This window comes from Amblyraja radiata, chromosome 21 (assembly GCF_010909765.2).
Source record: "Amblyraja radiata isolate CabotCenter1 chromosome 21, sAmbRad1.1.pri, whole genome shotgun sequence".
Taxonomy (NCBI): Eukaryota; Metazoa; Chordata; class Chondrichthyes; order Rajiformes; family Rajidae; genus Amblyraja; species Amblyraja radiata.
The window spans coordinates 178,891-206,636 of record NC_045976.1 but is presented as its reverse complement, the minus strand read 5'-3'; the positions used below and the strand labels follow the sequence as shown (position 1 = coordinate 206,636).

Genomic DNA, 27,746 nt, shown 5'->3' with positions numbered 1-27,746 from the left:
CTCTAATAAAGTATTTTACAGCCTTCTTCCATTTATGAAAGCAGTGCATTCCTGAAAAATTATGTGATTTTATTATGTAATTTTTGAAAATCAAAGACCAGGCTTTTCAGTGAAGTGTATTCGCCATTAGAAGAGTGGTAACACCATTTGTTACAGTGAAAAATAGCATTATAAATTGATTACATGAACCCTTAGAGTCAATGGCATCATTGCATAATTTGTAAATTGAGGAATTAAGGTCGAATAAATATACATTGTCTTTGTCTTTATTCCAGTGAAGAAAAGGTTGACCTTCCTTCACAATTCTTAAAAGGTTACATCAGAGGAGTTTCACCAACTGACTAAACTGCTATTAGGTCAACAAAGTGTCAGAATAAGCTGTTATTTAAAACATTTTGTGAATGCTACTAATCATTCAAATCACCTGTAGCAAAATGTTTTAGTTGAAACACTAGACGTCAAAGAACTGTGATCAGTTAAAACAAGGAATGCATTGTAATATTTATAATTCCAAGGAAAAATAGCACTCTTAATCAGAAATAGCACAGCAGTCTTAGTTATACAAATTTCAGCCCGGAATCATTCTGATAAGCAGTAGTGGTCCAATACACAGTTACGAATGAATCTGCTTCCTTTTTTCTTACAAAATTCCAATTAAATCAGTCAGTCAGTCATGACGTAAAATACAAATAAAATACTTTTACAACATGCCATCATCACAGTTCACAAATAAAATTAAACATAGAAAATATTCTTAACATTGTTAAATAACAAACTATTGAAAATTATGAAAATGGTTGGACCCTGAATAAGTCCAAAAATATTGCCGATGATTAACTACATTTGCTACGTCCAATATCTCGACAATTATATATTAACAGTAATCCTAAAATGCAGGTCCCTAAAATGTAGATCCACTGAAACCATTATTTGGAAAGTCAAACAAACAAATACTGTTAACAAAAGCCTATTTATGACACTCATCGAGATACACGTTTCGTAGTGAAATCATTATCAAATGATGCAGCAGAGTAACAGCCAAGATCAGATACAGTCAAACTCGCTGAATTCCAATGTCTTCATAAAGTGACATGGGAAAATAATAGGTGCAATTATTTTGACAATGTTCAGCAAAGGAAGTGCAGATTGAAAGCTTAATTATATATATATATATATATATATATATATATACACACACACACATATATATATATATATATACATACATATATATATATATATAAAATACACTAATCAATTAGTCTGTTGGCCACAAAATTTCAGAACAAATCTAAATGTTTTAACCGATGAACATCGAAGGTAAAAGATAGCTCATCACAATCATATTTTAAGAGGTGAGGCAGTTCTAATATTATGCATTTAAGAGCATTTGCAACCAAACGTCACAGTAAAATTTGCAAAATGCTGGAAATAGATACTGGGAGAAATAGATGCATTCACAAGCCACTCACGTTTTTCTGTATACAACCACAATGTGGTTTATGGACAGTAGTCTTTTAGCAGCAATGATTCCCAATAAATAAGCACTTTTGTTTCCAGCACCGTACAAAACTGCAGGTGAAGTTACAACAGCAGCTGCAACTTACTGGCTATTAACAGCATAGATGAATCATATAACTGTTTTATCTCTGTGTGTTATGTACACGCTTGTATTATATGTATTCACACACATGCACACAAGTGTGTACAATATATATAATAAAATGTCACACCGTGACCCTGGAAATATAAAACAATCTATATATCTGAAGAAAAGACAACATCGCAAGAGAGGCAGTAAAAGAGACACGTTATTGTTTAAGTCTAATCCACTCTACATTATGGAAATTGTTGTCTTCAAATCAAAATCCTAGATATGAGCGATGTGAAATGGCAAGCCAATGGGACTCAAGTCTATTATTTTGCTCGATAACCTAGAACAACATGCTCTGTCTTCTGTTCTTCCCATGTGCTAGAAAATACAATAGAAGGTATTAAAAACAACTTATGATACTGATTATTCTGTTTTCTTACGATGCAGGAGTCAGAGACCCATTGACAATTTATATATCATAGCAAAGAAAGTCCAAATAAGCATAGACAGGATTGTTTTAATGCACACTCATAAACTTACAAAAATAGTAATGCTTGAACATTTTAAAATCCCAATATAAAGTGATTATAACCAGAAGTGTTACCCAAAGCTCTTCAGCTCTTGAGTCTGAGGCAAGGGAGAGCTGCTTGTTTTGTTTTAATTATAAATTTGATATGAGTATCCCAGTTATGACGGACACTTTAGCTGCCCTCCAAGATATGAGTTGAAAGATACGACTAGTGCTGCGAGGTAAGGAGTACCAAAATTGGAAATGGGCCACATGAATGGGGTATGCAGACAGATGCTGGAATCTTGAGCAAAAATCAGAATGCTGGAGGAACTGCGGGTCAGGCAGCATCTGTGCATCTGGCGACATTGAGGGTCGGGACCTTTCTTCAGTCAGGTGGAGTTGGGGTGAGATAACTAGAAAAAGAGGTTGGGGTGGTGCAAAGCCTGGCAAGTGATAAGTGGCTGCAGGTCAGGGAAGGGAGGGTTGATTAGCAGATCGGTGGAGTAAGCGACAAGGGCTAGAGGTGAAAAGGACATTAAAGTTTGTTAAACTTTGTGTCTCATTGCCAAATGTGGCTGCATGAAACATATGTGTTCATTTTAGTTTAGTTTGGTTTAGAGATAAAGCGTGGAAATAAGCCCATCGGCCAACCAAGTCCACACTGACCAGCGATCCCTGCACACGAACAGCATCCTACACAAACCAGGGACAATTTAACCAAGCCAATTAACCTACAAGCCTGTATTTCTTTGAAGTGTGGGAAGAAACCAGACCTCCCGGAGAAAACCCAGGCTGGTCATGGGGATGATGTACAAACTCTGTACAGAGAGCACCCCATCGGGATTGAACCCGAATCTCTGGCGCTGTAAGACAGTGACTCTACTGCTGTGCCACCAAGCCGCTCGCTGTACAACACTCTACAGTTTCTGCATAAAATTGGATCATTTTTAATGTAAAAATATTGAGAACAAAGACCATTAATTTGAGGAAGGACATTCTTGCTATTGAGGGAGTGCAGTGTAGGTTTCCAAGGTTGATTCCCGGGATGACGGGGCTGTCATATGTTGAGAGAATGGAGCAGCTGGGCTTGTACACTCTGGAGTTTAGAAGGATGAGAGGGCATCTCATTGGAACATATAAGATTGTTAAGGGTTTGGACACGCTGGAGGCAGGAAACATGTTCCCGATGTTGGGTGGAGTCCAGAACCAGGAGCCACAGTTTAAGAATAAGGAGTAAGCCATTTAGAATGGAGACGAGGAAACACTTTTTCTCACAGAGAGTGGTGAGTCTGTGGAATTCTCTGCCTCAGAGGGCGGTAGAGGCAGGTTCTCTGGATGCTTTCAAGAGAGAGCTAGATAGGGCTCTTAAAAATAGCAGTCAGGGGATATGGGGAGAAGTCAGGAACGGGGTACTGATTGGGGATGATGACTGAATGTGAGCCATGATCACATTGAATGGCAGTGCTGGCTCGAAGGGCTGAATGGCCTATTGTCTATTGACCATAACTACCTATAAAAAGTACCAGCAGCTTGGTTTCTTGGAGTCTATATGGACTTTAGTAAGGCCTTTGACAAGGTTCCTCATGGAAGGTTGGTTAAGAAGGTTCAATTGTTGGGTATAAATGCAGGAGTAGCAAGATGGATTCAACAGTGGCTGAATGGGAGACGCCAGAGAGTAATGGTGGATGGCTGTTTGTCAGGTTGGAGGCAGGTGACTAGTGGGGTGCCTCAGGGATCTGTGTTGGGTCCACTGTTGTTTGTCATGTACATCAATGATCTGGATGAAGGTGTGGTAAATTGGATTAGTAAGTATGCAGATGATACTAAGATAGGTGGTGTTGTGGATAGTGAAGTAGATTTCCAAAGTCTACAGAGAGATTTAGGCCATTTGGAAGAATGGGCTGAAAGATGGCAGATGGAGTTTAATGCTGATAAGTGTGAGGTGCTACATCTTGGCAGGACAATTCAAAACAGGACGTACATGTTAAATGGTAGCGAATTGAGGAATGCAGTTGAACAGAGGGATCTAGGAATAACTGTGCACAGTTCCCTGAAGGTGGAATCTCATGTAGATAGGGTGGTAAAGAAAGCTTTTGGTGTGCTGGCCTTTATAAATCAGAGCATTGAGTATAGAAGTTGGGATGTAATGTTAAAATTGTACAAGGCATTGGTGAGACCAATTCTGGAGTATGGTGTACAATTTTGGTCGCCCAATTATAGGAAGGATGTCAACAAAATAGAGAGAGTACAGAGGAGATTTACTAGAATGTTGCCTGGGTTTCAGCAACTAAGTTACAGAGAAAGGTTGAACAAGTTAGGTCTTTGTTCTTTGGAGCACAGAAGGCTAAGGGGGGACTTGATAGAGGTCTTTAAAATGATGAGAGGGATAGACAGAGTTGACGTGGACAAGCTTTTCCCATTGAGAGTAGGGAAGTTTCAAACAAGAGGACATGACATCAGAATTAAGGGACAGAAGTTTAGGGGTAACATGAGGGGTAACTTCTTTACTCAGAGAGTGGTAGCTGTGTGGAATGAGCTTCCAGTGGAAGTGGTGGAGGTAGGTTCGATTTTATCATTTAAAAATAAATTGGATAGGTATATGGATGGGAAAGGAATGGAGGGTTATGGTCTGAGTGCAGGTAGATGGGACTTGGGGAAAATAATTGTTTGGCACGTACTTGTAGGGCCGAGATGGCCTGTTTCCGTGCTGTAATTGTTATATGGTTATATATGGAAACGAATAGCAGGAGGTGAGCCACATTTTCTTTCAGATGTAATTTTGTAATTTTAATTGCTTGGTAAAAGAATCTTACCCGTCTCTGGATATGATGAGGTTCTGTAGCCAGGATCTTTTTGCAACCGAATTTCACTTAATGAAAATACTGAGGTGCCTGGAATAAAGGAGTAAAGTAAAACCGTTTTTGTCACCGAGTGGCAGTTTTCACACAAAATAATTTGAATTGAGAGAAATACCTGAATCACTAAGACAGGAATAGGCTGCTCAACCCCAGCATTCCACTGCTAATTTGTGCTTCAATTCCACTCAAACATCTTTGATTCATATCCCTGAATCTCATGACCAGCAATTCTGAGAATATCTAACTACGCCACCACCCCTCCCCCACCCAACTTCTCCTGACAAAACTAGTTTGGAGATTTAAAGAACTGTGTCCCCTTATGTAAAGATGGGCGGGGGGGGGGGGGGGGGGGGGGAGGAGATATAGGTTGCGGGAAAAGGGGTGAAAGAAAAGAGGCTCAGTGATCTTGAATCTGTGCACCAATTGGGGAAGTGTTATGTCAGTATACCACTATCTGATGAGTAGGTGGATGTTATTCCACAATATTAACCTCGACAACCTCCTTCATAAATGTGAACAGAAACATACTGAATATATATTTTTTTTTTTAAATGTTGACGATAAAACAAGGATTGAATCTATTCAGTGAAAATTATCAGATCATCTCTCAGATTTGCATTACACTTTACCTGCAATCTTCCTATGATTGTCACTATGGGAAGGGAAGCTTGTTGCAAGGTTCCTTAAATATGATCCTCTCATTTAATAATTAAGGAATTATTTACCATCTGGTAAAGTGTGTGCCTTTGATCCCAGATTTTTAAAATAAAGATGCTTCATAGCGTCATCTGCAGAAATTCTCTTCTTGGCTTGGTACTGCAAAAGAGATTATTTATTTATTAGTTGCATAAATTATTTATAAGGAGATAGTTTTAGATCTATATAATTTTGACCTACAATAAGAATGTCAATTGCACAACAAAAGGTAAAGCTTACTTGTAAAAAACTGGATAACAGATCGATTCCTTCTGTGTCCAATCTATGAGAAAAAAAATAAGACTCAATATTGGCAAGAATATTTATTCTTCTCGACGTTGATCTTTATGGGTGCCTCAGAGAGTGGCAAATTGATGCTTAAACAAAAATAAAATGATCAACTTTCACTCACAGATTCTATCTGTCTTGCCTATTCGGAGAATCTATCAAATGTTGGTAAAAGCCAAAGGAAGTTAAAGATCAACCCAATTACATTCATGTCCTTAAAAGACAATGAAAGATACCACCTACTGCATAAAATACCATTGTGTTCTGATCACTGGATTCCTCAGATGATTTACCCCTGCATGCTTCAGTATCACACAGACCATTTTCAATACCATTCATAAATTGATGATATTTTAAAGCAGGCTGCATGTTGGTAACTATGTGTTCTGCTGCATATTTGAACATTTTGTGGACCAAATGGCCTGTTCCTGTGCTGTACTGTTTGTTGTATGTTGATCCAGACAGCATTGCCTCTTTAAATTTGAAATTCCACAAATTAACTGAGAAATTAATGTTCTTATTTTAATCCTTCATAAACATTAATTTTATCATTGCCCAAATTGCATTATATATAAATTCAGTAAAATTATTCATGAATACTGAAAAAGCTGAACGTTAAAACTATACTACTTTTTATTTTCCCAAGTCCTGCCAAAAAACACTTCACTATCTTTTTGAACACTGGGGATATTCTAAATAAAGCTTTATCAACAAAAGCACAGGCGACCAAAATGTCCAGTTGCTATATACCTCCAGTGACACTATGACACCTGTTTCATTATTGTTCTTTAATTTTATAATGCCATCCCTGCATAGCCTACACATTTAGAATTTGCCACATCTATGTTCATTACACTGTACTTATCTACACTGAAGGACATTTGCTCGACATGTCATTTTCTGATAGTACATTTAAGTTGGTCTATGCTCTACCCAGCCTTGTGGCCAATTTTGTTCGACTTTCGCAGTTGAAACACTTTTCCCCATGATGATCAAAACATGAATCATAGCTCATTTCATACTTCAGAGAATCAAACCCGTTCATATTTATACAATACCAACAATACCTTGGTGCATGATTTATCACTTGTTGCGGTTTATATTTGGGAAAGTTGTAAGCCTTAAATTCCTCATTTGAAGATATTCCTGGCCATGCCTCCTCTGTGGGTGTTCCTGCAATAAAGAAAAGTCCATAAGTAGGATGCAGAAACCTATCTAACATATCAACATGAGTTTGAGGTTTGATAGTTCACCTCATTGAAATTCCAGGAAATCTTTTTTTGTGTTTTAAGACTTTCATATTCTTCTGATAGCATGGTTACCAGAAATGAACACGTCACAGCTGCCAGAGGAGGCATAATAGACATTTGGACAAGTACATGGAAAGGATAGGTTTGGAAGGATATGGGCCAAACATAGGCAGATGGGACTAGTATAGATGAGATTTGTGGCCCAAAGGCCCCGTTTCCACACTGCGTGACCCAATGACTAAGCCGATCTATAGTGGCTCAACCAGTGCTTTATATAGATTCAACATTGCCTCTTGTTTTTAAGCTCCATGCCTATTAACGTAGGCCAGAATTTTGCTAACTATTCTTAGAACATTTTCAAGGATCTCTCAAATTAACACCACACATCGTCACAACTGAGTCAATCTGCCTATCAGACAACCTCCTCACCTGAGGTCGTCTGTTGCCAGCCTTTTTGGTTCTAGTATTTTCTCTGCTCTTCCTACTACAATCAGCCCGAAGAAGGGTTCCTGACCCGAAACATCGCTTATCCATTTTCTCCAGAGATACTGCCTGACCCACAGAGTTGCACCTTGTATTTTGTGTCCATCTTTGGCATTTGCAGTTCCTGTTTATTACTTCACAACTGTGGCAATAAGTCTATACTGACTCTCCTTGTTCTTTCTACAAAGCTCAGTTACTTCACACACTCTGTCGTTAATTTATTCTGCCATTTGTCTGCCCATTCTAACAGTCAAGGTTCTCTTGCTGTTCATTACTATCCTCTTCATCCGATGCACCATTTATCACACCGTCAAATTTGATGCAAATTTGGTAACTGTGCCCTGGACACATATATTACATTAACAATAACTAATACTTTATATCATTTACTCCTGGGGAATTTTGCAGTCCACCATCTGCAGCTTGAAACCAACTGGAACCTTGGCACCGCCAGTCTGTGTATGGTCTTCATTAGCTTGGCACTGCCAGTCTGTGTATGGTCTTGGTTAGCTTGGCACTGCCAGACTGTGTATGGTCTTGGTTAGCTTGAAACCGCCAGTCTGTGTATGGTCTTGGTTAGCTTTACAAAATGCAGCACGTCGCACATATTCAAGTTAAATTATATTAGCCAATCCCTTGCCCACTTTCCCCGTTGATCTAGATCCCGTTATAACCATAGACAACCTCTTTACTGTCCACTATACCACCCATTTTGGCGTCATGTGTAAACTTATTAATCATGCCACATGCATTCTCATCCAAATTATTAACATTGTGCAGGAACAGGCCCTTTGGCCCACTAAGGCAGTGCCCATCATGATATAAATCTAAACTAATCTTGTCTGTATCCCTCTAGTCCGTGTCTGTTTAAATGCCTCTTAAACATTGCTATTGTACCGCTTTCCACCACTTGCTCTGCATTCTAGGCACCTAGCACTAAGTAATAAAACTATCCCCCTCTCACTATTGGACTTATGTTCTCCTGTGTTTGACACTTCCAGTCTGGGAAAAAGACTCTCTACTCTGTTAATGCCTCTCATAATTTTTATATACTTCAATCGGGTCAACCCTCAGCCTCTGACGCTCGAGCAAAAACAATCCAAGTTAGTATCATCGCTCAGATAGCTAATACTTTCGAATCCCGAGAACATCTGGGTAAACCTCTTCTACATCATTTCCAAAGCGTCCACAAGGGCACTGCAATACAGCTGATAGGGCTGCTGGCTCTCAGCGCCAGTGACCCGAGTTCGATCCTGCCCTCAGATGCTGTCTGTGTGGAGTTTGCGTGTTTTTCCTGTAAATTGTCCCTAATGTGTAAATGAGTGGAAGAATTGCGGGGGCGGGGGGTAAATGAAACATATTATTAAATCTGCACCCAAAATATTAATCATGAATGATTACATATATATGTGTCATCCTGTGGGAATATGGAATTTTCATCTGGTTTTTGAATCAAGAATCAAGGCCAGTGTTGTACATCTCGATGACTCGTTACAATGTGGTACAATCACAAAGGAATTACAAACTTACCCAATAGCCTGAAGATCAAGTGCAATTCATCTTCTACAGTGGATCCAGGAAAGAGAGGTCTTCCAGCTGCCATTTCATAGAAGATACAACCAACACCCCTGAAAAATAATCAAAGCATAGGTATTCCATGTAAGATTGTTAAACAAAAATCGCAATGTACCCAAAGTTTCTGAAAAATCTCTTGTGAAAAACAAGTTGGATTATCCTCACTGTAAAGGTCATATTATTCATCAGAAAACAAAGTGCTGAAGGAATTCAGAGAGTCAGGCAGCAAATAAGGAGCTGCCAAATTCGTCCAGCACATTGATTATTGATCAAGAATTCAGCATCTGCAGTATATCATAAATTCATTAAAAAAACATTTAATACGGAATTTTCATGTTCACTTTAATTTGCACACTTCAGCATTTGTTTTCCCGTGTTGAGAAAAATACATTTCTGATGAATTGATAGAAATACTATGATCTACTTTGTTGGAGGAATTTCACTGGAATCGTTTCAACTAGTGTAATCACTTTAGCTTATAAACGGCTGGATGCAACAGATACATCATCTTTCTAAATATTGAAATATTCTAAATATGTCATTCTGTCTTTAAAAATCAGTTTAGCACCATATCATTTTTCATTGTGTCTTGTCTGCCTTGAAACTATCTGATAGGTTAATGCCTGCCCGTGAATGCAGTGAATTCACTAGTGTATGTGCATGTGGCAAATGTAGTTCTGTATCCAAGTTTTATTTCTAACTTAAGTTCAGCAGAATTGAAGAATTTGAAAGTCAAATTCTGTTATCAGATTGCGTTGGCCTTGCTTGCATGGTCTGACAGTAACATTGCTTTAGTTGTCTAAAGAATCAACAAAACTACAGCATTTGTGTTTCAGCGAACAGCTTTCTACTTCAAACCAGTGGCTTAGAGTTCAAAAGATCAAGGAATATTAAGTATAAACTTTATTTCCAATTCAATTTTTTGTGATCTTTTGTGCTTTATGACCATTTAGAGCTGTAAAATGGCCCCTCCCACAAACATTACAAATAAAACAGCTGATCTGATCGTTAGCTCCAACCACATTCCTGCTTGTTCCCCACTAAACCAAGATTTAATTAAACACCATAGGTAGTTCCTGCTATTTATGTCATCCGCAGGCTTTCTGCAAGCCTATTATAATCCAGTTTCATTTTGGTTACAAACAGCTCGTTTTATCATTTGCTAAAAAGTTACAATATGCAAATAAAACTAGTATTTGATTGTGGATAGATCTGTACAGTCGTTTTTGGTTCTGTAAGGAGTTTGTTAATTTAACACTACCCAGTTGCACTGTTCATAGATTTGAGATTCAGAAATTCAAAGGAGAAAGTTGGGATCAATAATGGGAGTTGTCTTTCACGGTGTCCTTCATGGTGATCCAAAAACGACCAAGTAAAATTCCATTAATCTGACATGCTCAGGATCGTTAGTTGATTCTATGGGCAATTGGATGCTATTCCCAACTGTTACATCACACATTTTTAATTAACTTTGAGAACATTTACACAGCACTCCAATACAGGGACGTGCGGTCAGGGGAGGCAGAGCTTCACCTGTCATACTGCCAATGAAAATAGCTGTTAGAAAAGTAAAGAAAAATAATAATAAAATGAAATAAATATAAAGATTTTTCCACTGATCTGTTATAAATGTCATTTCTATATGAATCTAATCATTTTTTATAGTCAAAATCGCCAAATTTGCGCAGCTCCGCTGCAAATACAGGGAGAGATGAGAGGTGAGGCAGCAATTAGCTGAGCCTCCCTTCTGATTGCACAACCCCTCAGAAACTATATGGAACGCGGGCAATAAGCGTGTGCCTGATAAAATCTCTGTCACCAAAGTAATGTTAGTTACATCCTTACCTTCCATAGTCCAGGTAGCTTATTTCACGTATAAAAATATTAAATTTGTGCTCGCTGGTCTCATCATAAAACTGCAATGAAAAAGCTCCAGGGGAGGCAGCGATCACATCTGCCTCACAAGGGGGCGTGTCTTGAGCCCAGTGGAGGAAGAGCGAACGGCTCACGTAGGCTCACGTAATTGACTCGACCTCACTCTCCCTCCACGTTAGCTAACTTCAGCAGTTGGGGAGTGCGGCGGCCCGGGGCTGCTCGTAGTGTTGTTACCAGTTAGATCCCTCGAATGTTCAGAGTCGAGACATCACTGGGCCGCCGTGAAGAAGGGTGCAATGGTGCGATGGGGGGTTCGGCGGCGGTCAGAATGGGACGGCTGCGGGTTCTAACGTTCCATCGTTCTTCTCTCCCTCTCCCCCTTCTCTCTCTCTCTCTCTATCTTATTCCTCATCTGATCCCTCTCTCTCTCTCTATCTCCTCATAGACGAAAGCTCCCCTCTAAGAGAAGAGAGAGAGAAAGTTTCTCCCTCCCTTCCTCTCGATCCTTCTTGTTAGAAGGGGAGGAAAGGGAGTCGGACCTGGGAGAGGAAAGGCTGAGAGAGAGCAAGTGGTGTAAGAGACAGGGAGAGAGCTACTCTCCTCTCCCCCCCCCTCTCTCCATTATTCCTTCTCTCTCACCCCCTCGAGCTTACTCCTCTCGCTCTCTCCCTTCTCGCTCTCTCTCCCTCCCTTCTCTCTCCCTTTTCTCTCTCTCTCCCTTCTCTCTCTCTCTCCCTCCCTTCTCTGCTCTCTCCCTCCCTTCTCTCTCTCTCCCTCCCTCCCAGCCACAGCTCCACCCCTCTCTCTCCTCGGTGAGACGTGGTGATCAATACAGGGAGGGCCGGGCCACTGATGACCTCCCCAGCCATTGACCTCACCGCACGTCACTGCTACAATAAACTTCCCCAGAGAATTAGGCAAGTTTAAAAAGAGGGCACAAACTGGGGATTCAGTGAGTGAAAGGGAGTTAAGAATCTGGGCCCCAGTAAGACGGAGAATGGGAATTGGGACCTAATAAAGGCGAGGGAGTGAGGAATCTGGGACCCAGTGAATGGAAGCAGCAGAATTGGAACCCCAGTGAGTGAAAAGGATCGAAGAATCTGGGCTCCACTGAAAAGGTTCGCTGGGAACAGGGCCCTTTTTAACAAAAGAGAGCGCAGAGGTTTACTGTTACATTAAGCAAAACATACCACATGTCGATCTGTGTTGAATACTCTGAAGAACCCAGGAGTACATCTGGAGGTCTGTACCATAAAGTTACAACCTCATTGGAATATGTCTTTGTAGGAACGGACTTGGCTCTTGCCAAACCTGTAAAAAAGAAACACGTTTTGTGTTTCAGCACAGGCATGATAGAAACATAGAAACATAGAAAATAGGTGCAGGAGTAGGCCATTCGGCCCTTCGAGCCTGCACCGCCATTCAATATGATTATGGCTGATCATCCAACTCAGTATCCTGTACGCCTTCTCTCCATACCCCCTGATCCCTTTAGCCACAAGGGCCACATCTAACTCCCTCTTAAATATAGCCAATGAACTGGCCTCAACTACCTTCTGCGGGAGAGAATTCCAGAGATTCACCACTCTCTGTGTGAAAAAAGTTTTCCTCATCTCGGTCCTAAAAGATTTCCCCTTTATCCTTAAACTGTGACCCCTTGTTCTGGACTTCCCCAACATCGGGAACAATCTTCCTGCATCTAGCCTGTCCAACCCCTTAAGAATTTTGTAAGTTTCTATAAGATCCCCCCTCAATCTTCTAAATTCTAGCGAGTACAAACCGAGTCTATCCAGTCTTTCTTCATATGAAAGTCCTGACATCCCAGGAATCAGTCTGGTGAACCTTCTCTGTACTCCCTCTATGGCAAGAATGTCTTTCCTCAGATTAGGAGACCAAAACTGTACGCAATACTCCAGGTGTGGTCTCACCAAGACCCTGTACAACTGCAGTAGAACCTCCCTGCTCCTATACTCAAATCCTTTTGCTGTGAATGCTAACATACCATTCGCCTTCTTCACTGCCTGCTACACCTGCATGCCTACTTTTAATGACTGGTGTACCATGACACCCAGGTCTCGTTGCATCTCCCCCTTTCCTAATCGGCCACCTTTCAGATAATAATCTACTTTCCTGTTTTTGCCACCAAAGTGGATAACCTCACATTTATTCACATTATACTGCATCTGCCATGCATTTGCCCACTCACCCAGCCTATCCAAGTCACCTTGCAGCCTCCTAGCATCCTCCTCACAGCTAACACTGCCCCCCAACTTCGTGTCATCCGTGAACTTGGAGATGTTGCATTCAATTCCCTCGTCCAAATCATTAATATATATCGTATATAGCTGGGGTCCCAGAACTGAGCCTTGCGGTACCCCACTAGTCACTGCCTGCCATTGTGAAAAGGACCCGTTTACTCCTACTCTTTGCTTCCTGTCTGCCAGCCAGTTCTCTATCCACATCAATACTGAACCCACAATACCGTGTGCTTTAAGTTTGTATACTAATCTCTTATGTGGGACCTTGTCGAAAACCTTCTGAAAGTCCAGATATAACACATCCACTGGTTCTACCTTATCCACTCTACTAGTTACATCCTCGAAAAATCCTATAAGATTCGTCAGACATGATTTACCCTTCATAAATCCATGCTGACTTTGTCCAATGATTTCACCACTTTCCAAATGTGCTGCTATCCCATCTTTAATAACTGATTCTAGCAGTTTCCCCACTACCGACGTTAGACTAACTGATCTGTAATTCCCCGTTTTCTCTCTCCCTCCCTTTTTAAAAAGTGGTGTTACATTAGCTACCCTCCAATCCTCAGGAACTACTCCAGAATCTAAAGAGTTTTGAAAAATTATCACTAATGCATCCACTATTTCTGGGGCTACTTCCTTAAGTACTCTGGGGTGCAGCCTATCTGGCCCTGGGGATTTATCGGCCTTTAATCCATTCAATTTACCTAACACCACTTCCCGGCTAACCTGGATTTCACTCAGTTCCTCCATCTCATTTGACCCCCGTCTCATTTTCCCTTCACATATCTATAAAAGCTTTTGCAGTCAGTTTTTATGTTCCCTGCCAGTTTTCTTTCATAATCTATTTTCCCTTTCCTAATTAAGCCCTTTGTCCTCCTCTGCTGGACTCTGAATTTCTCCCAGTCCTCTGGTAGGCTGCTTTTTCTGGCTAATTTGTACGCTTCATCTTTTGTTTTGATACTATCCCTGATTTCCCTTGTTATCCAAGGATGCACTACCTTCCATGATTTATTTTTTTGCCAAACTGGGATGAACAATTGTTGTAGTTCATCCATGCAGTCTTTAAATACCTTCCATTGCATATCCACCGTCATCCCATTAAGAATCAATTGCCAGTCTATCTTGGCCAATTCACGTCTCATACCCTCAAAGTTACCTTTCTTTAAGTTCAGGACCCTTGTTTCTGAATTAACAATGTCACTCTCCATCCTAATGAAGAACTTAACCATATTATGGTCACTCTTGCCCAAGGGGCCACGCACAACAAGACTGCTAACTAACCCTTCCTCATTACTCAATACCCAATCTAGAATAGCCTGCTCTCTCGTTGGTTCCTCTACATGTTGGTTTAGAAAACTATCCCGCATACATTCCAAGAAATCCTCTTCCTCAGCACCCTTGCCCATTTGATTCACCCAATCTATATGTAGATTGAAGTCACCCATTATAACTGTTTTACCTTTGTTGCACGCATTTCTAATTTCCTGTTTGATGCCATCCCCAACTCCACTACTACTGTTAGGTGGCCTGTACACAACTCCCACTAGCGTTTTGTGCCCCTTAGTGTTTCGCAGCTCTACCCATATCGATTCCACATCCTCAAATCTAATGTCCTTCCTTTCTATTGCGTTAATCTGCTCTCTAACCAGCAACGCTACCCCACCTCCTTTCCCTTTCTGTCTATCCCTCCTGAATATTGAATATCCCTGGATGTTCAGCTCCCAGCCTTGGTCACCCTGGAGCCATGTCTCCGTGATCCCAACTATATCATAGTCATTAATAGCTATCTGCACATTCAACTCATCCACCTTATTACGAATGCTCCTTGCATTGAGACACAAAGCCTTCAGGCTTGTTTTTACAACACTCTTACCCCTTATACTATTATGCTGAAAAGTGGCCCTTTTTGATTTTGGCCCTGGATTTGCCGGCCTGCCACTTTTACTTTTCACCTTGCTACCTATTGCTTCTACCCTCATTTTACACCCCTCTGTCTCTACGCTCACACTTTTAAGAAACCCTTTCCCTTTAACTCCATCCTCCACTATCCCATTCGACACCCCACCCCCCTTATTCAGTTTAAAACCACCCGTGTAGCAGTGGCAAACCTGCCTGCCAGAATGCTGGTCCCACACCTGTTAAGATGCAATCCGTCCCTTTTGTACAGTTCCCCCTTACCCCAAAACAGATCCCAGTGATCTAAGAATCTAAATCCCTGCCCCGTGCACCAGTTCCTCAGCCACACGTTCAGGTCCCGTATCTCCCTGTTCCTGCTCTCGCCAGCACGCCAGAATGATGCATTTTAAATTGCAACAAAAATGCTGCTAAATCATTACCATTAAAATGTGGCTGTGAAATAAGCTTAAACGGCCAAGGCTGAAAATTACAAAGACTACCTGGATTGTTCACTTGCAGCAAGTAAACAAAATAGCATTTGAATGGTGATTAAGTTGCTCAATAGAAAAGTTTGGTTAGATTTGATATTGCAAAATAAATTTGTGAACTCAGTGATTAGCAGCAAATTTCCTCGTTCTTTATAACCAAATCAATCTTCACATTTGGAAGATGCCAGAGCAACCATCCTTTCACAGTTGCTAAGGTAATGTATGTTCTAGATTGTCAGAGTGGCTTCTATTTTCTAATTACAGCTCAGTAGAGCCATTGCCTCACAATGCCAGACACCTAGGTTCAATCCTAACCGTAGGTGTTGGATGTGTGGAGTTTGCATTTCCTCCAGTGGCCCTGGCTTCTTCCCACTTCTCAAAATGATGCAGGCTGGTAGGTTAAGTGGCCACTGTAAATTCTCCCCAGCATGCAGGTGAATTGTAGAATTTAGGGGGAGCTGATAAGAATGTCGGGAGAACAAAAAATGGGATTCACGCAGGTTCAATGTGTGATTGATGGTTGGTGTGAACTTGGTGGGCCAAAGGGCCCGTTTCCATATTGTGTCGCTGATTCCACGGCTCTTAGGAAAAGCTCTGGCTCATTTGCAAACCGTGATAATTGGAAAGGGCCTAAGCAGAAGTTATGCATCATTTAAACAACGCGGGACTTTCCAGGTTCGTAAATAATTACATGGACACAATAGACTGCTAGAATTCCTCCATCTCAGAAGACAAACTATTCACTGATAACCACTAGAAACATACTGACTCCCACAGCTACTTAGACTACATCCCCTCCCATTTTGTCACGTAAGGATGCCATCACTTCCTCTTGGTTTCTCCATCTCCGCCAATCTGTTCTCACCATGCAGTTTTCCTTTTCCATATAACCATATAACAATTACAGCACGGAAACAGGCCATCTCGGCCCTACAAATCCGTGCCGAACAATTATTTTCCCTTAGTCCCACCTGCCTGCACTCATACCATAACCATCCATTCCCTTCTCATCCATATGCCTATCCAATTTATTTTTAAATGATACCAACGAACCTGCCTCCACCACTTCCACTGGAAGCTCATTCCACACCGCTACCACTCTCTGAGTAAAGAAGTTCCCCCTCATGTTACCCCTAAACTTCTGTCCCTTAATTCTGAAGTCATGTCCTCTTGTTTGAATCTTCCCTATTCTCAAAGGGAAAAGCTTGTCCACATCAACTCTGTCTATCCCTCTCATCATTTTAAAGACCTCTATCAAGTCCCCCCTTAACCTTCTGCGCTCCAGAGAATAAAGACCTAACTTATTCAACCTTTCTCTGTAACTTAGTTGTTGAAACCCAGGCAACATTCTAGTAAATCTCCTCTGTACTCTCTCTATTTTGCTGACATCCTTCCTATAATTTGGGCGACCAAAATTGTACACCATACTCCAGATTTGGTCTCACCAATGCCTTGTACAATTTAAACATTACATCCCAGCTTCTATACTCAATGCTCTGATTTATAAAGGCTAGCATACCAAAAGCTTTCTTTACCACCCTATCTATATGAGATTCCACCTTCAAGGAACTATGCACGGTTATTCCCAGATCCCTCTGTTCAACTGCATTCTTCAATTCCCTACCATTTACCATGTACGTCCTATTTTGATTTGTCCTGCCAAGGTGTAGCACCTCACATTTATCAGCATTAAACTCCATCTGTCATCTTTCAGCCCATTCTTCCAAATGGCCTAAATCACTCTGTAGACTTTGGAAATCCTCTTCGTTATCCACAACACCCCCTATCTTGGTATCATCTGCATACTTACTAATCCAATTTACCACACCTTCATCCAGATCATTGATGTACATGACAAACAACAAAGGACCCAACACAGATCCCTGAGGCACCCCATTAGTCACCTGCCTCCAACCCAGACCTCTGTTCTCAATCTCCACCCCGACAGAACAGATGAAAAATTCCCATGGTCCACACTTTTCAACACTACCAGCCTCCCTAACCGACACAGCATTTTTCATTATTTCCAACAGCAGTGACAGTATCCCACCAGCAGCCACATTTACCCCTCTGACCCCACTCTTTGCAGAGTTGCTGTCTCCATGACTCAATGGTTGGAACATCACTCCCAACTCATCCCACAATGTCCCTTTGCAATGTTATACCTGCCACTACACCTTGTCCCTTACCACCATCCCAGGACCTAAACAGGACTTCCAGACACGAGAGGTTCATCTGCACCTTCTTCAACCTCTTCTAATGCATTTAGTGCTCCCAAATGTGGCCTTGCTCCATTAACAAGATCTACCTTTCCTATCCCTTCCCCATCTGTATTCCACATGCCTATCATTCTACATCTGGTGTCCGTTATCAACTTCAAATCTGTCTTTACCACCCTCCTCTCCTCCCTCAATCTGTCCAACTTTTATTTCCCTAATCTGTGTCCACGTCCTTCACAAATCGGCCCAACGGCCCATTTACCCATGCACATCTGGTTCCACCTATCACCTACCAGTTCCTGTCTCACTCCTTCCTCTCACCTCTTTACACTGATAGGCAATACACTCAGTCCTGAATAAAGATCTCAATCTGAAATGTCGATGTTGCCTAACCTGTTGAGATCCTCCAGCAGTTTATTTCCCTTCTTATTGATGTCAGCCATGTCATAAAGGTTGCATTCTCAGCTATGGATCTAGAGGTAGTTTGCTTAAATACCGTTTCTTGGATATTTTAACTAAGGGAACACCACGCTATCACAAAATATTATCTTTTTTAATCAGTGACATTTAACTGAAACGGAACATTTCAACGGGCCAAATGTATAAAAAGCTGACGATCAATCAATCATCGATTGATCAATCAATCTACTAAATTAAAGATTGTCGAAAAGTATATATAGAAAAGTTGAAAATTAACTTCAATGGCAAAGAGTTTCAGTGTTCAGAATAATTCTCATTGCCTACCAAGATAGTAAATGCTCAAGTGATAAAATGATTTAAAACATAGAACAATACAACACAAGACCTTTGTCCCACAATGTACCGGCCGAACACGATGCCAAGTTAGATACAAAATGCTGGAGTAACTCAGCTGGTCAGTCAGCATCTCTGGAGAAAAGGTACAGGTGACGTACATTATCCTCCATAATGTTTGGGACAAAGACCCACCATTTATTTATTTTCCTCTGTACACCACAATTTGAGATTTGTAATAGAAAAAAAATCACATGTGGTTAAAGTGCACATCGTCAGACTTTAATGAAGGCCATTTTTATACATTTTGATTTCTCCATGTAGAAATCACAGCTGTGTTTATTCATAGTCCTCCCTTTTCAAGGCACCATAATGTTTGGGACGCATGGCTTCACAGGTGTTTTTAATTGCTCAGGTGTGTTTAAATGCCTCATTAATGCAGGTATAGGAGAGCTCTCAGCACCTCGTCTTTCCTCCAGTCTTTTCATCACCTTTAGAAACTTTTATTGCTGTTTATCAACACGAGGACCAAAGTTGTGCCAATGAAAGACAAATAAGCCATTATGAGACTGAGAAACAAAAATACAACTATTAGAGACATCAGCCAAACCTTAGGGTTACCAAAATCAACTGTTTGGAACATCATTAAAGGAAAGAGAGCACTGGTGAGCTTACTAATCACAAAGGGACTGACAGGCCAAGGAAGACTTCCACAGCTGATGACAGAAGAATTCTCTCCATAATAAAGACAAATCCCCAAACACCTGCCCGACAGATCATAAACACTCTTCAGGAGTCAAGTGTGGATTTGGCAATAACCACTGTCCGCAGAAGACTTCATGAACAGAAATACAGAGGATACACTGGAGGATACAAACCACTGGTTAGCCGCAAAAATAGGATGGCCAGGTTACAGTTTGCTAAGAAGTCCTTAAAAGAGAAACCACATTTCTGGAAAAAGGTCTTGTGGACAGATGAGACGAAGATTAACATATCAGAGTGATGGCAAGAGCAAAGTATGGAGGAGAGAAGGTACTGCCCAAGATCCATCTGTGAAACACGCTGGTGGGGGTGTTATGATCTGGGCATGTATGGCTGCTGAAGGTACAGGCTCACTTATCTTCATTGATGATACAACTGCTGATGGTAGTGGCATAATGAATTCTGAAGTGTATAGACACATCCTATCTGCTCAAGTTCAAACAAATGCCTCAAAACTCATTGGCCAGCAGTTCATTCTACAGCAAGACAATGATCCCAAAGGTACACAAAATTGCTGGGGAAACTCAGCGGGTGCAGCAGCATCTATGGAGCGAAAGAAATAGGCGACGTTTCGGGCCGAAACCCTTCTTCAGACTGATGGGGGGTGGGGGGGGGGAAAGAAAGAAGGAAAAGGGGAAGAGGAGGAGGAGCCCGAGGGCGGGCGGATGGGAGGGTGGGAGGAGACAGCTAGAGGGTTAAGGAAGGGGAGGAGACAGCAAGGGCTAGCCAAATTGGGAGAATTCAATGTTAATGCCATAAGGACGCAAGGTCCCCAGACGGAATATGAGGTGCTGTTCCTCCAATTTCCGCTGTTGCTCACTCTGGCAATGGAGGAGTTTCATCCAGGATCCCAGGACAGAGAGGTCGGATTGGGAATGGGAGGGGGAGTTGAAGTGCTGAGCCACCGGGAGGTCAGGTAGGTTATTGCGGACTGAGCGGAGGTGTTCGGCGAAACGATCGCCCAACCTACGCTTGGTCTCACCGATGTAAATCAGCTGACATCTAGAGCAGCGGATGCAGTAGATGAGGTTGGAGGAGATACAGGTGAACCTTTGTCGCACCTGGAACGACTGCTTGGGACCTTGAATTGAGTCGAGGGGGGAGGTGAAGGGACAGGTGTTGCATTTCTTGCGGTTGCAACGGAAAGTGCCCGGGGAGGGGGTGGTGCGGGAGGGAAGGGAAGAATTGACGAGGGAGTTGCGGAGGGAGCGGTCTTTGCGGAAGGCAGACATGGGGGGAGATGGGAAGATGTGGCGAGTGGTGGGGTCACGTTGGAGGTGGCGGAAATGGCGGAGGATTATGTGTTGTATTTGCCGGCTGGTGGGGTGAAAGGTGAGGACCAGAGGGATTCTGCCCTTGTTGCGTGTGCGGGGATGGGGAGAGAGAGCAGTGTTACGGGGTATGGATGAGACCCTGGTGTGAGCCTCATCTATAGTGGCGGAGGGGAATCCCCGTTCCCTGAAGAACGAGGACATTTCCGATGCCCTGGTATGAAATGTCTCATCCTGGGAACAGATGCGGCGTAGGTGGAGGAATTGGGAGTAGGGGATGGAGTCTTTACAGGGGGCAGGGTGGGAAGACGTGTAGTCCAGATAGCCATGTGAGTCAGTAGGTTTGTAATGTATGTCGGTCAGGAGTCTGTCCCCTGCGATGGAGATGGTGAGGTCAAGGAATGGTAGGGAAGTGTCGGAAATCGTCCAGGTGTATTGAATAGAATAGTTTCTTTATTGTCATTGTAACATGAACCATGTACAACGAAATTGTAAAATGTCAGCCAGTCAGTGCACCATTCAAACATTTCTAAAAGCTAACGATACATACAAGGTAAAATATTTAAAAAGATAAACAACTAAAATAAATATCATAAAAATAGCACGCATAAACACCCAGCCCTACATCCTTCTGTCGATTTCATGTATGTATGTATCGCCCCTGCGTTCCTTGGCGGCTACATTTAGTGCCTTTATAGCAGTGGGGTAAAAACTGTTTTTAAGTCTGTTTGTCCTTGTCCTTGTAGATCTGTACCGTCTGCCTGACGGTAACAGTTCAACCAGGGAGTGTCCGGGGTGGGAAATGTCCTTTATAATACTCTGGGATTTTTTGATGCAGCGGGAACTGTGTAAGTCCTCCAAGGTAAGGAGAGGGCATCCGACAATCCTCTGGGCGTTGTCAATGGCCCTCTGGAGCGCTTTCCTCTGAGCCGCTGTGCAGCTGGTGTACCATACGCATACACAGTATGTTAGGAGTGCCGGATGGAAGTTGGTGGTGAAGTGGATGAAGTCAGTCAGTTGTGTGTAGGTGCAGGAGGTGGCACCAAAGCAGTCGTCAATGTAACGGAGGTAGAGGTCGGGGATGGGGCCCTGGTACGTCTCGAACAAGGATTGTTCAACGTACCCGACAAAGAGGCAGGCGTAGCTGGGGCCCATGCGTGTCTGGGGCCCAAATGATCCCAAACATACTGCTAAAGCAACAAAGGAGTTTTTCAAAGCTAAAAAATTGTAAATTCCTGACTGGCCAAGTCGATCACCCGATCTGAACCCAATTGAGCATGCCTTTTATATGCTGAAAAGAAAACCGAAGGGGACTAGCCCCCAAAACTGCCATAAGCTAAAGTTGGCTGTAATACAGGTCTGTCAGAGCATCACCAGAGAAGACACCCAGCAACTGGTGATGCCCATGAATCGCAGACTTCAAGCAGTCATTGCATGCAAAGAATATGCAACAAAATACTAAACATGACCACTTTCATTTACATGACATTGCTGTGTCCCAAATATTATGGTGCTCTGAAATGGGGGGATTATTATGTATAATAATGGGATATATTAACATTTGACAATGTGCACTTTAATCATGTGATTTTTTTCTATTACAAATCTCAAATTGTGGAGTACAGAGACAAATAAATAAATGATGGGTCTTTGTCCCAAACATTATAGAGGGCACTGTATCAGCTCATGACCCTTCTTTGGATGCCAAGATAAACTGATCCCATCAGCCTGTACTTGATCCATATCGCTCTATTCCCTGTATTTCCGTGTGTGCCAATCTAAAGGCCTCTTAAATGCCACTATTGCATCTGCCTCCACCACCACCCCTTGCAATGCGCTCCAGGGACCTGCCACTGTCTAAAAAAGCTCACTTGCTGATCCTGCACTTTTTGCTCAGCTGGCGTTCAAATGACTTCCACGTCATTTGTGGATTTACCCAATAACTGCTTCCAATCTACCCTCCCTATTTCCTGCCTCGTGACATTGTAATCTGCCTTGCTCCAATTGCCCCGATGAGGGCGGCATTGGAGCAGCGGTAGAGCTGCTGCCTTACAGCACCAGATGCCAAGGGTTGATCCCGACTACGGGTGCAGTCTGTCCAGTTTTTAACGTTCTCCCTCTGATCATGAGGGTTTTCTCTGTGTGCTCGTTTCCTTCCACAATCCAAAGATGTACAGGTTTGTGGGTTAATTCGTTTCTGTAAATTGTACATTGTCCCTAGTCTATAGGTTAGCAGTGGCGGACTGGCTAGGGTGTCAGCTTGCCCGATGGCAAGTGGGCCCCTGATGAAGTGATAGCAAGTGATGGCAAGTGGGCCCCTGTTAAATGATAGCATTGTAGTTGTGGGTGGGCCCCCTTTGTCTCCTGGCAACCAATATATTTAGACCCAGTCCGCCACTGTAGGATAGTGCTAGTGTACGGGGTGATCTCTGCTTGATGCGGACTCGGTGGACCAAAGGGCCTGTTTCTATGCTGTATCGCGAAGGTCTAATTAAATGCCTTCCCCCAACATCCAGATCCATCCCTATTCAAAAGTCTTAAAACCTATGGAGTTGTGATCACTATCTCCACAATACTGGGTAATTCTGGGCATGATATCGGACGAAGTATGGACTGGCTCTGGAGAGGGTCCAGAGGAGGTTTACAAGAATGATCTCAGGATTGAGAAGGTTAACCTATGATGAGCATTTGTCTGCACTGGGTCTGTATTCTCTGGAGTTTAGAACAATGAGCGGGGGACATTGAAACATACAGAATAATGAAAGGCTTGGATAGAGTTGATGTGGAGAGGATGTTTTCACTAGTGGGAGAGTCCGGGACTAGAGGTCATAGCCTCAGAATTAAAGGATATAATGTGTAAGAAAGAACTGCAGATGCTGGTTTAAATCGAAGGTAGACACAAAATGCTGGAGTAACTCAGCGGGTGAGGCAGCATCTCTGGAGAGAAAGAATGGGCGATGTTTCAGGTCGAGACCCCTTCGAGGCCTCCCCAATGCTCACAGGTGCTGTGCTTGTATTCCAGGGCTGCCGCACCCTCTGAGTTACTCCAGCATTTTATGTCTACTTTCAGAATTAAAGGATGTTCTTTTAGGAAGGGGGAAAAATTTATTGTCAGAATCTGCAGAATTCTTTGCCACTGAAGGCTGTGGAGGCCAAGTCAGTGGATATTTTTAAGGCAGAGATAGATAGATTCTTAATTAGTACAGGTGTCAGAGGTTATGGTGAGAAGGCAGGAGAATGGGGTTAGGGGGGAGAGATAGATCAGTCATGATTGAATGGCGGAGTCGACTTGATGGGCCGAATGGCCCAATTCTACTCCTATTCATCATTTCTTCAAACGGAACACTGATCACCTGACCAGAATTGTTTCCCAATAAAGGGTCCAGTATGGTGCCTTCTTGACTCGGACTATCCACATACTGTTTAAGGAAACTTTCTTGGATGCACATAACAAATTCTGCCACGCTTAATCCTCTTCCCATGAGTAAGACCCAGTCAATCTTATCTGATCCAATTTTTTCACCCCTCTGCCTTTACTATGACACAGGCAGCATTCACTTTTGTGAAAACTAATGCCAAGTACTTTCTTTTTGTCTATGACATTAATTCTGCCTCTGCACTTAATGGGTGCTGCCTTTGTTTTAACTATCCAAGTATCTTGAAAAAGACCCAAAACGTCATCCATTCTTCTCTCCAGAGATGCTGCCTGTACCGCTGAGTTACTCTAGCATTTTGTGTCTACTGATTTAAACCACTATCTGCAGTTCTTTCCTACAAATATATATTTATATATATTACTTATTAATCTTTTCTCAAGCTATTTGCCTCTTTATTTTCTATTTAACTGATATATACGTCAAAGGACTCAATCAAATTCTTATCTTATGATGTAATAGTAAGCTCTATTTACACGTAGTTATGTATACAAGAAAGAAATTGAAAAAACAGGTATAAATTATGGAAATTAATTTAACACATTTTCACATATGTAATTATTAATTAACGTTTCATACCAAAATCGGCAAGCTTCAGTTCCCCTTTTTCATTAATCAGCAGGTTCTGTGGTTTCAGGTCTCGGTGTAACACCTTCCGTTTGTGACAATAGGCCAAGCCCCTTAAAATCTGGAATAAAAATATCTAAAAAGCATAGCAATACGATTAATGTAAGATCACTTGCCTGTAACAAATGACTCATAGCAGTTGCCTGATAAATTTAACCCTCACCGTCACATTGTGCATACTCATTATATTTCCACAGTCGTCCATATACTGTTTCAGGTCCTTGTCCTGCAAAACAGGGAATTTCAATAAGCGAGTCAGATTACCTCAGATAACTTCTGTATTATTTTTTTATATAAATATATTGACCAAGCCACATCATGCAGGATTAAAAAAAACGTACCAAGTATTCGAAGACTAGTGTCAATGACTTTTCTGTATGAATAATATCATGTAAAGTGACTATGTTTGCATGCTTCAAGTCCTTCAGTAATGACACTATAGAGAGAGAAAAAACATTATAAAAAAGTGTTTTTATTACGTGGAAATCACATCCAACAGAAATAACCAGGTACTTCATAAAATAGGAGTAGGTTACCTTCCCGTATCGCTGTGCAAGGTGCACCCTCTTCATGTTCCAGCCTAATTTCTTTCAATGCCACCAGGTTATCAGTCAGCTTGCTTCTCCCCTTAAATACTGTTGCATAGGTACCCTGCATTGAGAAAGTAAGAAGAAATGCGTTTATTCCCAGTAATCATTGTCACCAAAAGCATAAATTATCAGATTTATTTTGGACATCAATCCCACTAAACAATTTCAGTAAAGGTACTAAGCATGTCAAGTGCCCTCTCTTTCCCCTTCATTTGTTGGTTTTTCTTTCTTTTGTCAGCCACCTTTTGTTTTTTTCCCTTCATTTGAGTGTGCATTCCATTATTGTCTTGCACTTATACCCAAGTGGTAGGGAAGGCAGGAAAATAAAGGGTGTATAATTATGTTACCTTCTCTGGAACAGCTTCTTCTCTTCTGTTTTTAGGCTTCTGAAAGGCCCTTCCATAAACTTGGATACAGTCCGATTCTACTTTACTTCATTGCACATTGTCTGCGGAAATTCTGTGCTATAATGCTGAGAACAATATTCTACACTGCCTTTCCCTATGCTCTAATATTGTACTCGAGTTTGGTGTGATTGTAATTATATATTGTATTATCTGATTTGACTGCATAGCATGCAAAACAAAACTTTTCACTGTACCTCGGTGATAATAATTTACCTAAACAATATCTTGTTCAAATAGCAGGAAAAACCTTGCATTTATGCAATGCCTTCCATGCATGAGACATTTGGACATGTACATGGATAGTCATAAAGGTGCCCCACTATATATTAGAGGCATTATGTGCTTGATTTATAAACTCATTAAAATCTTTAAATATTTGATAAGATATTAGCCACTGAACAGATCGAAAATTAAAAGCAGTGATCCTTTTTTTAAATCACAAGGTGCACAAATAAACAAAAGGTAGACAAAAATGCTGGAGAAACTCAGCAGGTGAGGCAGCTTCTATGAAACGAAGGAATAGGTGACGTCTTGGGTCGAGACCCTTCTTCAGACCTGAAAAGTCGCCTATTCTTTCGCTCTATAGATGCTGCCTCACCCTCTGAGTTTCTCCAGCATTTTTGTCCACCTTCGATTTTTCCAGCATCTGCAGTTCTTTCTTAAACAAAGATCACTCACTGTGTGAATTAAATTTAGCAGGAAGTTACTTGACACAACTGGTCCTGAAGGTGATCTGGGTATGTATACACACATTGTTAGGTTCCTCAATGTGTACATGGATGTGCTAATAGTAAAAAAATCAAGAACCCTTGCTGATGCTGCAAGTATGCAGAACTGCAGGTGGCAGCGAAATACACGTATACTCCAAATGGGAAGAAATGTTAATGAATTTCGGTTTCACCCAGGACAGTTTTGTCTCTCAATGACGAGAAGGAATGAGGTGAAAGGGAGTTGCATCTTCAATGGTTGTGTAGTAAAGTGCTGTAAGAGAGGAATGAGTAGTGGAGATGGAAGAACAGAACAAGGGAACAGTCCCCCGGAAAATGCTGAAAAGGGAAGGGTGGATGCATCTGTTGATGGAATCTTGTTCAAAATGGCAGAAATTAAGGGCAACGATCCATTGAATGCAGAGGCGGGAGGTGTGGAAGATAAGAAAAACTGAACCCGTCCATATACCTATCCAATTTATTTTTGATAAATTTGATAAATTTTTATTATTGATAAAATCGAACCTGCTTCCACCACTTCCACTGGAAGCTCATTCCACACAGCTACCACTCTCTGAGTAAAGAAGTTACTAAAGAAGTTGTTCGGAGCGTAGTACGAGAAGTATGAGAAATAATGAGAATTTTGGTCGCCTAATTATAGGAAGGATGTCAACAAAATAGAGAGAGTACAGAGGAGATTTACTAGAATGTTGCCTGGGTTTCAGCAACTAAGTTACAGAGAAAGGTTGAACAAGTTAGGTCTTTATTCTTTGGAGCGCAGAAGGTTAAGGAGGGACTTGATAGAGGTCTTTAAAATGATGAGAGGGATAGACAGAGTTGATGTGGATAAGCTTTTCCCATTGAGAGTAGGGAAGATTCAAACAAGAGGACATGACTTGAGAATTAAGGGACAGAAGTTTAAGGGTAACATTAGGGGGAACTTCTTTACTCAGAGAGTGGTAGCTGTGTGGAATGAGTTTCCAGTGGAAGTGGTGGTGGCAGGTTCGATTTTATCATTTAAAAATAAATTGGATAGGTATATGGACGGGAAAGGAATGGAGGGTTATGGTCTGAGTGCAGGTAGATGGGACTAGGGAAAAAAAAAAAAAAATGTTCGGCACGGACCTGAAGGGCCGAGGTGGCCTGTTTTAATTGTAATATGATTATTATATGGTAAAGGAGAGACATTTGAGAGTTCTTT

The 27,746-nt window shown here is 41.7% G+C and overlaps 1 protein-coding gene across 2 annotated transcripts in view; it reads right to left on the bottom strand.

The window, feature by feature from the left end:
• Positions 1 to 250: 250 nt before the first annotated feature.
• cdk17 (cyclin dependent kinase 17) overlaps positions 251 to 27,746 on the bottom strand; it is a 168,186-nt gene continuing 140,690 nt past the window's right edge. For both annotated transcript variants that reach the window (XM_033039359.1, XM_033039360.1), the window contains 11 exons: positions 25,378 to 25,492; positions 25,183 to 25,277; positions 25,005 to 25,067; positions 24,794 to 24,917; positions 12,321 to 12,441; positions 9,211 to 9,308; positions 7,015 to 7,120; positions 5,900 to 5,942; positions 5,689 to 5,779; positions 4,919 to 4,996; positions 251 to 1,972 (listed from right to left, as the gene is read on the bottom strand). In XM_033039359.1, the coding sequence (XP_032895250.1) occupies positions 1,935 to 1,972; positions 4,919 to 4,996; positions 5,689 to 5,779; positions 5,900 to 5,942; positions 7,015 to 7,120; positions 9,211 to 9,308; positions 12,321 to 12,441; positions 24,794 to 24,917; positions 25,005 to 25,067; positions 25,183 to 25,277; positions 25,378 to 25,492 (972 nt within the window). In that variant the 3' untranslated portion in view covers positions 251 to 1,934. The remainder of the gene's footprint in view (positions 1,973 to 4,918; positions 4,997 to 5,688; positions 5,780 to 5,899; positions 5,943 to 7,014; positions 7,121 to 9,210; positions 9,309 to 12,320; positions 12,442 to 24,793; positions 24,918 to 25,004; positions 25,068 to 25,182; positions 25,278 to 25,377; positions 25,493 to 27,746) is intronic.